A 10,844-nucleotide genomic window follows, 5' to 3' on the forward strand; every position below is an offset into this window, starting at 1 on the left:
CCCGTCGCTCCCGCCCCCGAGCTCCAGCCCGGCCCACACCGTCTCGTCAGGCTCCATGCGGATCTTGAAGGTCTGCTGCTGCAGCGTTTTAAGCGTGATGGTGACGGCCATGGCGGGGCCCGAGCGACGCGGCGGCCCCGGGATCCTCACACAACATGCAACTCACGCCGCCGCCATCTTAGCGCCCAGCCGCGCCGCGCGTCGACCGCTTCCGGGGCAGGCGATGCGCGCGCTGTCCACCAGCGCACGTGACCTGCATTCACCGCCCCCTCCCCGGCCTTTCTAGGCATGCGCACGATCGCGTTCTCGGGCCAGGCATGCGCAGACTAAACTCTGCTTTGCGGGAGGGGTGGGGGCTTCTAGCTCGGCCCAAACATTTGTCCTGTGGCTTCCAGAGAATGACGCCATGCCCGTTAGCGGTGACGTCATGTGAACGCAAAACGGCCCCGACGTCCCTTCCCACTTTTTCGCGCCCAAATTAGTTTTTTGACGTTGAACAGACTTGCTTGTGCATCCATACATGCTATAGACATTGATTTGCACGTCCTCCGTAAAGAAATCTTTGTTCCAAAGTGATAGTTACTCAACACTAGAAATAACACCGGAAAGGTCATCAGAAATTTGTAAATTTTGGCCGGGGTCGGTGGCTCAGCCTGTAATCCCGCGCTTTGGGAGGCTGAGGTGAGTGGATTGCCTGAGCCCGCGGGATCTTCGAGACCCGCCTGGGCAACTTGGCGAGACCTCATCTCTACAATAAATGAAAAAAAAAAAACTAGCCGGGCGTGGCAACGCGCGTCTGTAATTCCGGCTACTTGGAAGGCTGAGGCAGAAGGATCGCCGGAGCCCAGCAGGTCGAGGCTGCGGTGGCCAGGAGTGTGCCACTGCACTCCAGTCTGGGCGACAGAGTGAGACTCCAACTCAAGAAAAAAAAATTTTTTTTTTTTTTCAAATGTTTAAGCTGGGGCACAGGGCCATTTGTGGCCTCATTCATTCATCCTTGGGGGAGATCTGGATTTTTTGAATGAACCTACGGTTCTAGTTCATGGGTCTTCCATCGCTTTGTTCACCCCACTATCCCCAATCTGACCCAAAAATATGTAACGAAGATGTTTTCTTTTTCTTTTTTTTTTCTCCGAGTCAGAGTCTCACTCTGTCACCCAGGGTGGTGTGCAGTCTCATAGCCACCGCAGCCTCTGCCTGCTAGGCTCAGGCGATCCCTCCACCTCAGCCTTCCAAATAGCTGAAACTACAGGCACACACCACCATGCCGTTATTTTTACTTATCATAGAGAGGAGGTCTCACCATGTTGCCCAGGCTAGTCTCAAACCCCTGGACTGAGGCAATCCTCTCACCTCGGCCTCCCAAAGTGCTGGGATAACAGGCATGAGCCACCGTGCCCAGCAGATGTTAACTTTCAAAGCCTCCCTATATTGAATAGAGTTTGCTCCATAACTCTTCCTGGATGCATCAATCCTGGAGACTTCCCACTGGGGTTGGGCAGGGCCACAGGATCTCTGGAGGAATGGAAGCATGAAAGAGGCTAGTCTAAGGAACAGGAGGAGTTGGTTTGCCAAGAGGGGCTGGGTGGAGGTGAGGCTGAATTTGGGTCTCCTAGCTAGTTGCTGGAGTATGGGAGGGGTGACCAGAGGGAGGCCAGAGGCTGGGGCAACATTTCCATGTCCTGAACCATTCATTATCCTCCAGACGCGCTCTTCTCAGCACAACCATATGTGTTAGCCAGGTATTAAGTAGTCACCTCATCCACTGTCCAACTGTACCACCTGTTATCCTCCTCCACTGTAAGCCCTGATTCTAGAAACTTCCACCAGAGTTGGCCAGGGCCAGTTGAGGAATCCTTACCTCTCCTGCAACAAGGAACAGACTTCCTATCTTCTAGCGCACATGAATGGGAACCTCACGAACCCCAACAGAGAGTGCTTTGGCCAGCCTCAGTAGTCCCAGGCCATCTCCCATCTCTCCTCCCTCCCTTGGGTCAACCTCTTTCCCAACTTGACCCTGAAGATAATGGGTCCCTTTGCATGTTACATATCACCTCTGAGCCTATCTCCTTGGTTATAAAATTAACTGATAGCTTTTAACACCACTGGTTGGTATACATATGTATTTTTTTGAGTCTCACTCTGTCATCCAGGCTTGAGTGCAGTGACACATTCCTGGCCACCACAGTCTCAACCTGCTAGACTCAGGTGATCCTTCCACCTTAGCCTTCCAAGTAGCTGTAACTACAGGCACATGCCACCACCCCTGGCTAATTTTTTGATTTTGTGTAGAGATGAGGTCTCACCAAGTTGCCCAGGTTGGTCTCAAACCCGTGGGCTCAGGCAATCCTCTCACCTCGGCCTCCCAAAGTGCTGGGATTATAGGCATGAGCCACCGTGCCTGGTAAGCATACATGTTTACTCACTGACCCTATGTAGTTTTGCTCTTTAACAGGCAAGTGGCACAGTGGCTCATGCCATAATCCCAATATGCTTTGGGAAGCCAGGATTTCAAGACCAGCCTGGGCAACATGGCAAGACTCCATTTCTACAGTTAGGCATGGTGGCATGCACTTGTCCCAGCTGCCTGGGAGGCTGAGAAGGGAGAACTGCATGAAACCAGGAGTTTGAGATTACAGTGAGCTATAATTGTGCCACTGCATTCCAGCCTGGGTCACAGACATCAGTGTCTCAAAAAAAAAAAGGGGGGGTTACATATGGCTCTGCAAAATATACACGTATGCAACAGAGACTAAGATGTGAGTTCGAGCTGGGCTCAGTGGCTCAGCCTGTAATCTGCGCCTTGGGAGGCTGAGGTGAGTGGACAGCCTGAGCTTGCGGGTTCGAGACCTGCCCGGGCAACTTGACGAGCCCTCATCTCTACAATAAAACAAAAATTAGCCGGGTGTGGTAGCGCATGCCTGTAGTTCCAGCTACTTGGAAGGCTGAGGTGGAAGGATTGCCGGAGCCCAGCAGGTCAAGGCTGCGGTGGCCGGGACTGGCCACTGCACTCTAGTCTGGGTGACAGAGTGAGACTCCAACTAAAAAAAAAAAGTTTTAAGTTTTGGACATCTGTCTTCCCAGTCAGACTGGCACTAGAACCAAAACTTACCAGTTAGGTGCAAGGATCCAGTGAGTTAATATGTGAAATATTTACAGCAGCAACAGTCATTCTCTCATTGGTTTGGGGATTATAGGGTAAATAAAGGCCCCCATAATTCTGTGGAATACCCAGCCAACTCTTTAGCAACAGCTGAAAAATGAGCCTTCTTGGGAGCCACACCCTCCAAAACAGTCACCTATGATTCTTTGGTATCTGTTCTCCCCAGAAGGAGACATAGGAGGAAGACACAAAACTTAATTTAATAGAAATCTTGTTTGTAGTTCTTACATTCTCAGTGTGAGCTGAGCTGGGTCCCACTGCCCCATCCAGAAGTGGCCCAGTCAGGGAAGAAAGAGAAGGGGGAGATGGGAAGAACCCCATTCTTCCTCAGTGCTGGGGAGCTGGGGTCATCACCCCTTCTCCTGCCCCCCTCTGGGCTCCAGGAAAAGAGCAGATGGAATCTCAGGCCTGTAGCTTCTCCTCCATACTGCAGCCCCTGGGCTAGAGGGGAGCTAAGGGATTCAGGAAGAGAAGGGGGCAGAGGCAGGGAAAGATGTCAATGAAGAGATGAAAACCAGGGGCAAGGGCTGAGAATCAAAGACAAAACACCAGTAAAAAAAAAAAAAAAAAGTAGGGGAGGGGGGACAAAACCAAAATCCACCCCAAATCCAAACCCGCCTGGAAAAAAAGGAAAGTTCTCGAGTCTCATAGAGACATTATTTGGCGCGGCCGGCTCTGCGGCGGGAGCACTCAGGCCTCAGTCCAGCCCTGGAGGCGGGAGGCGAGGCCTCTACAGCTCGTCCTTGGCCCGGGCAGCATCTTCCTCCTCGTCTTCCTCCTTATCCTCCTCATCTTCTTCATCTTCATCTTTGTCCTCCTCATCCTCCTTGTCCTCAGCCTCCTCCTCCTCCTTGCGCTTCTTGTCCTCTTCCTCTTCCTTCAGCCTCTGCTCCTCATCTTGCTTGTCCTTCATTTGCTTCTCTGCTGCCTGCACGCACAGACCAACACGTCAGCACCAGCACCCCTGCCAGCCCTGCCCACCACCCAAATCAGAACTGGGACCGGCCTCACCTTCGTGACGCCCCACGTCTCGTTGCCAAACTCTTCAGCATAAGCCTCATCGTTGGTGATGAGGAAGTTGTCAAAGATGGTGCCAGATTTGACCTGGGGGAAGAATGGAGGGAGGTTTTTCAGAGGTGACAGCCAATAGCCCTTGGTTTGGACACCGCTCCCAACTGTGTTCCTATAACCACTACATCCTGCTGCCTGCATCTGTCCAGATGAGCATTAACGCTGCTGACACCGCAGCTAAGGAGACAGAGATTATGGGGTTGGGCTGCACTGCATGGGTTCAAACCCCAGCCCTGCCACTTTCTATATGACCTGGGGTTACTGATTTCACTTCCCTAAACCTAGATTTCTTGACTTGGGGCTGTATATGACCTGGGCTACCAATTTCACTTCTCTGCACCTAGGTGTCTTCATCTAAGACTTAGTCTCTTGGTTCAGATATTTTTCAGGTACCTATTAATGCCAGGAACTATCCTAAGAGTAGAAGGTACCTCAGTGACCAAAAGACAAAAATTCAGGCTAGGTGTGGTGGCTGATGTCTATAATTCCAGCACTTTGGGAGCCTGCGGGTTCGAGACCACCCTGGGCAACTTGGCAAGACCTCATCTCTACAATAAATCAAAAATTAGCAAAGCATGGTGGTGTGTGTCTATAGTGCCAGCTACTTGGAACTCCAACTCAAAAAAAGAAAAAAAAAAAGAATCAAAGTTGGGTGAAACTGAATTTTTGTCTTTTTTGAGTCGGAACCTCACTCTGTTGCCTGGCTGGAGTGGCACACTCACAGCCATCCCGGTGTTGACCTGCTGGGCTCCGGTGATCCTTCCGCTTCAACCTTCCTAATAGCTGGAACCACAGTCAGCTACCATGCCTGGCTAATTTTTAAATTTTTTTGTAGAGATGAAGTCTCACCAAGTTACCCAGGCTGGTCTCAAATCCCTGGACTCAGGCAGTCCTCTTGCCTCTGTCTCCCAAAGTGCTGGAATGATAGGCATGAGTCACTGCACCTGGTCTAACCCAATTTGCTAATGTATCTGACCACCTTCTAGGTACTTAGGGGTAGTTAAGTTGATTTGCGAAAAAATACTTAGCACATAAATAGAACCTCAAAGGGGTTGCTGTGAGGACCCCTCAGGGACAGACCAGGAAGAAAAAGCACTGTTTGGGTCAGATCTGCCAGGGTTTGAATCCTATGCTTTCCTCTTGGCTGACCCTGAGCACTTGAGGATCTGCCATGTCTCACCTGCCAGAGATCCAGGCCCAGTACAGCAAAGTTTTCATAAGCATAGATGCTGGGATCAGGAGAGTACTCAGGGTTGTCAACTTCCGGGTGGATCCAGGTACCCTTGTAATCTGGATTATCAATCTGCCGGGGTTTCCACTCGCCCTGTGGAAGGAGGACACCACAGGGTGAGCGAGGTTGATGCATTCCCCACTGTGAGCCTGAGCCAGGCTCAGAGCCAAGCTCACCTTGTACTCAGGATTCTGAATCACTGGCGGTTCCCACTCTCCATCCATCTCTTCATCCCAGTCCTCAGGCTTCTTAGCATCAGGGTCAGGAATGTGCTCAGGCTTGTCCCAGTCCTGGGGGACATGAAGAGGTCAGAGGTGGCCGAGTTCATCTCCACATCCCTCAAAGTGGAGAGACCCTGCCAAAGCACCAACCTCAGGCTTGGAATCTGTGGGGTCATCAATCTTGGCCCGCTCGTCCCAGTCTTCTGGCTTTGAAGCATCAGGATCCTTTATTTTCTTGGGTGGCAGGAAGTCCCAATCATCTTCCAAGGAGCCCGATTCCACCTGGCTGTTGTCAATCTTCACCTCGTAGGTGTTGTCCGGCCGCACAATCAGTGTGTACAGGTGTGTAAATTCATCATCCTGAAGAGGACAGGAGATGAGCATGCCCCCCCCCACTCGGCTCTGAGTCCCAGACCTCTGAGTCTCCCATGACTGCCATCTGCCACCACCCCCAGGCACACCTTGCAACGGATATCCTTGTTGATCAGCACATTCTTGCCCTTGTAGTTGAAGATGACATGAACCTTTTTGGTGCCAGGACCACAGATGTCAGGGCCTAGGTGGGAAGCAGATCAAGTTAAGAGTCGGAGATTGCACACCATTTAGAGGCCCTCACCCACTCTTTACAAAAGGAACACCTGGTTCTTTTTTTCTTTTTTTTTTAAGTGAGAAAGCAAGATTTATTGAGAGGACAGAAAAGCTCCCACAGTGAGGGGGACCCAAAGGGGTTGCCTGAAGACCTGGTTCTTAAACTCGGGATTGTTAAGGCTGAAAAGATAAGGCTCAGACCCTGATTCTGTCCTGAATGGGCTGTGGGCGGGTCCTTAAGTTAAAAGGCAAAAAACAAGTGATCTAGAACTCAGCATCCTGCTTTGTAAAACTGGAAAATACCTACATACATACCATTTTAACAGTCTAGAAGTGCAACCATAATGCAATAAGTTCCTGCTAAATGTGATCTGTCCCCTAAGCACCTCTTCCCTATCAGAAAATATAACGTGATTATTCAGGCGGCTTTCTATACTCTCAAAATCACTTTCATGGGTTATAAAGAACCCGTGGAGTCTCCCTCCAACTAATGCAAAAGAGGTCAGCACCAGCCCCTCACCAAACATGATGTTGTATTCTGAGTCTCCGTGCATGTCCGCCTGGTCCAAACCATCAGGAAACAGCTTCACGTATCCGCCCCCACAGTCGATGTTCTGCTCATGCTTCACCGTGAACTGCACCACCAGAGTCTGGCCCTTGTTGCTGAAGGGCTCAAATCTAGCCGACAGAGCATAAAAGCGGGCATCCTGGCTGGTCTGCAATCCTGAGATTGGGTGGCAGTGAGGTCACCGTTGGGTCCCGTCTCCCGAGGACCCTAGACCTTGGGGATACAGGCAATTCTCCCTTCCTCCACCTCCCTTGCTCCGCTCCTGGGAGACTGTCCAGGCTCGGTGTGCCGACTACCGCTTCCACAAGGAAGTCCTCCTGGATCTGAGTGCCCACGCCCGGGCTCTTACCTTTATCTTTCTCCTGGTCACCATAGAACTTGCCGGAATTGAGAGCGAATTTGCCAAAATCTGACTTGTGCTTGGATTCAATCCAGCGTTGGGTCCATCCATCTAGGGGGTCAGAGAGGCAGGTCAGCGCTGCCGTGCTGACACCCCCCCTCCCCCGCGACCAAACATGTCGGGAGCCATTGGTGACAGGAAAGGATCTGAGATCCCCCGACTCTCCTCACGCCAACCTCTAGCTTGACACCTCAGGCGGCTTAAGAGATCCTCAGTTAAACCCTAACTCCCGCCGCGGGAGCCTGCTGCGCCTTCCACGCTCCCCAGGAACGTAGAAGAGGGATCGCCCACGGCTCTAGTCCCCGGCGGCCACAGTGTTGGCCCTCTGAGGGGTAATTACAGGCGACAACGCAGATCGAGGCTGGGGGGCCGGCCGCGTCGTCTGGGAGGCCTCGAGACGAGACCAGGCGTTACCTCCGTCCAGAAACTGTTCCTTGAAGTAAACGGCGGGCTCGGCGGCGGCCAGGCTGAGGAGGCCGAGCAGCAGCGGCACGGATAGCAGCATGGCGGGCCGAGGGGGCGGCGGCGCGCGGGCCCTTTAAAACGATTCTCCGGCAGCAGCTCTGCAGTGGGGACGGACGCCGCCGCCCGCCTTGCACTTTTATACCTGCCCGCCTCTCAACCCAGCATGGCCCGCCGCTTGGGCCCGCCCTCCGCACCTTATCATTGGCCTTTGCTCACGGTCGTCCCTTTCTATTGGACTTCCGTCGGTTCAGCATGTTAGGCTGTACCTCGGAACGCTGGGTTCCCAGATGGCCGATTTCTATTGGCCGTACCAACAGCCAATGAGGATCGACCACGCGATGTGGGGGACGCCCGCTGATGGGGTGGGGGCCGCGAGCCCTTCAGGCCGGGTCATGTGACCAGACCTCAGCCCAACCCGCCCTCACTCGCTCGCGACGCTCCCCTTTTGGGCGTTTAAAGAACCCGCGCGAGTGCTGGTGTCTGCACGGGACCGGGACCGGGACCAAGACCAGGGACCGGGCCCTGCTCCTGCCCTATCTTTGCTCCTCCTAGTTCCTATACGTGGAGGGGGTGGACAAGGCTTTTCTAGCACTTCTTTCCCTGCATTTGTTGGAACCTCCACCCAAACGCTGCTGCCCGCACCGCGCCCTCACCCCCGCCCACCAAGGGGCAAAGCTCAGGGGTTGCGATCCTGGGGCTTGGCTGCACCTCGGTGCTGCAGCCATGCAGGCACGTGGGAAGGGTGCCAGCTCTCCCTCCTCCGCCCCCTAGTGTCCTGGCAGCCTGTCAGACTGCTGCTGTGTGACCCGGGCAAGTCACTTAGCCTCTCTGAGGTGACAGACGCTCCTGAGTGGCCAAGTGGGGCAACCCTGGCCAGATGCCACCCAGCAGAAATGCTTTTAAAGTTTTTAGAGCTGTCCGGGGCCAGAGAGGAGGAAGCGCAGAAGGCTCAATGATGTGACTGTAGGCTGGGGCTCCTAGGGTAGGGGGTAGGGAGAGTAGCCAGCATGCAGCCTCCCCTCTCAACTGGTAAATGAAAGGGGTCGCTGTCTTGTGGTCTGCCACAAACGGCCTGACTTTTGCAATTAAACGGCTATAGGGCAGGGGGTTCCGTTTGGGGAAGAAAAAAAGACACAGATGGTAGGAAAGATAAGGTCTTAGGGAGACGGGCAGGACCCTTGGGTCTAGAGTCTTCTAAAGCTAGAGGCACGTGACTAACAGGAGCACCCTGCCCCCAGCTATAGGAAGGAGGAAGAAGAGCTGGGGGTTTTCCAAACTCTGAGTAAAAGGACCTGGGACTGGGAACCCGGGAGTGGATTATGAAAGGGGTTAGGAGTGGAATCTTGCAAGTATGGGAAAGGGAAGAATGAAAAATGAGGGAAAAAAAACAACGGAGGAATGAGGAGTCTTGGGGAAATTGGGGTTCTGCCCCTTCCCCCAGACAGTATCCAGTATTGCCTAGTCTGGCCCCCCTCCTGAGGATGCCTGAGTCCGGGGTGACCACCCCAGAGCTGCCACTGACTCTCCCCCTTACCCCCCAGACCTGTGTCCTTTGCTTCCTGCCTGAGGTCTTGCTTACCTTACCTTCCCCTAGGTAGGAAGGACTCATGGAAATTAAACAAACAACAAGCCTGGCATGGTGGCTCACGCCTATAATCCCAGCACTTTGGGAGGAGGAGGCAAGAGGATTGGATTGCCTGAGCCTAGGAGTTCAAGACCAGCCTGAGCAACTTGGCAAGACCTCGTCTCTACAATAAACCAAAAAATTAGCCAGGCTTGCACCTGTAATTCTAGCTACTTAGAAGGCTGAAGTGGAAGAATCATCTGAGCCCAGCAGATCAGGGTTGCGGTGGCCGACACTCCTCCCCAGACTGGGCGACAGAGTGAGACTATGACACAAACAAACAAACAAACAAAAATCAGGGAGGAAAGAACTTTGAGGACTTCGTGTAGGATTGAGATTGGGGGATATTAGTAATCCCAGTTTACAGACTCAATAGTGATGCAAAATGAGTATGTTTTGCTTATAACAATGCCCAACACGTAGTCCACATGGAACTCATAATTAGCAAGTATAAATGTGGGCACTATGTCGCTTAATTCTCACAGTAACCTGGGTTCATATCATCTCCACCTGGGTGAGGAAACTGATGCACAGAAAGACTAATGGCTGAAAGGTACAGATGGCAGATCTGGGATTAAAATCTACCTGTGCTTGTTTAACATAGTCACCACTGGCCGCATGTGACTACTGACCATTTGAAACGTGGTTGGTGTGAACTGAGATGTGCAACTTGGTGAGACCCTGTCTCTACAATGAATTAGAAAAATTAGCCTGGCATGGTGGTGCATGCCTGTGATTTCAGCTACTTGGATGGCTGAGGCAGAAGGATCACCTGAACCCAGCAGGTTGAGGCTGCCATGAGTGTGCTGTGGCAGTGCCACTGCACTCCAGCCTGGGCAGCAGAGATAGACTCCAACTCAAAGAAAACCACAAAACAAAAACTATACAATATTCCCCTGGGCGCGGTGGCTCACACCTGTAATCTCAGCACTTTGGGAGGCGGAGACGAGAGAATTGCCTGAGCCCAGGAGTTCAAGACCAGCCTGGGCAACTTGGTGAGACCTTGTCTCTGCAATAAATAAAAAAATTAGCCGGGTATGGTAGTACATGCCTGCGATTCCAGCAACTTGGAAAGCTAAGGCGGAAGGATTACCTGAACCCAGCAGGTTGAGGCTGCAGTGGCCATGAGTGTGCCGCTGCACTCCAGGCTGCACCACAGACTGAGACTCCGACTCAAACAACAACAACAACAATAACTATACATTATTGCACCCAGATTGATCTCAGAGCATGGGGATGAGAGGGATCCTGAAGGCTTATAATTTCTTTTTTTTTTCTTTTTTTTGAGTTGGAGTCTCACTCTGTCGCCGCAGCCTCAACCTGCTGGGCTCCGGCGATCCTTCCGCCTCAGCCTTCCGAAGTAGCTGGAATTATAGGCGCGCGCTACCACGCCCGGCTAATTTTCTGTAGAGATGAGGTTTCACCAATTTGCCCAGGCGGGTCTCAAAGCAGTAGGCTCAGGCAATCCACTCACCTCAGCCTCCCAAGGTGCGGGATTACAGGCTGAGCCACA

The 10,844-nt window shown here is 52.5% G+C and overlaps 2 protein-coding genes across 4 annotated transcripts in view; both read right to left on the reverse strand.

Annotated features, from left to right (window-relative positions):
• RAD23A (RAD23 homolog A, nucleotide excision repair protein) overlaps window positions 1-257 on the reverse strand; it is a 6,655-nt gene extending 6,398 nt beyond the window's left edge. For all 3 annotated transcript variants that reach the window (XM_008048028.1, XM_021707546.1, XM_008048027.1), the window contains exon 1: window positions 40-257. In XM_008048028.1, the coding sequence (XP_008046219.1) occupies window positions 40-111 (72 nt within the window). In that variant the 5' untranslated portion in view covers window positions 112-257. The remainder of the gene's footprint in view (window positions 1-39) is intronic.
• Window positions 258-3,346: 3,089 nt separating this feature from the next.
• Window positions 3,347-7,860, reverse strand: CALR (calreticulin). Its single transcript, XM_008048029.2, has 9 exons — window positions 7,657-7,860; window positions 7,192-7,293; window positions 6,795-6,998; window positions 6,148-6,242; window positions 5,837-6,046; window positions 5,642-5,755; window positions 5,415-5,558; window positions 4,175-4,267; window positions 3,347-4,091 (listed from the first exon to the last, which is right to left on the reverse strand). The coding sequence occupies exons 1-9, from the start codon at window positions 7,745-7,747 to the stop codon at window positions 3,894-3,896; spliced, it is 1,251 nt and encodes a 416-aa protein (XP_008046220.1). The 5' UTR covers window positions 7,748-7,860; the 3' UTR covers window positions 3,347-3,893.
• Between the last annotated feature and the right edge of the window lie 2,984 nt (window positions 7,861-10,844).

Source organism: Carlito syrichta, unplaced genomic scaffold (assembly GCF_000164805.1).
Source record: "Carlito syrichta isolate Samal-C Ts95f unplaced genomic scaffold, Tarsius_syrichta-2.0.1 Scaffold120465, whole genome shotgun sequence".
Classification (NCBI taxonomy): domain Eukaryota; kingdom Metazoa; phylum Chordata; class Mammalia; order Primates; family Tarsiidae; genus Carlito; species Carlito syrichta.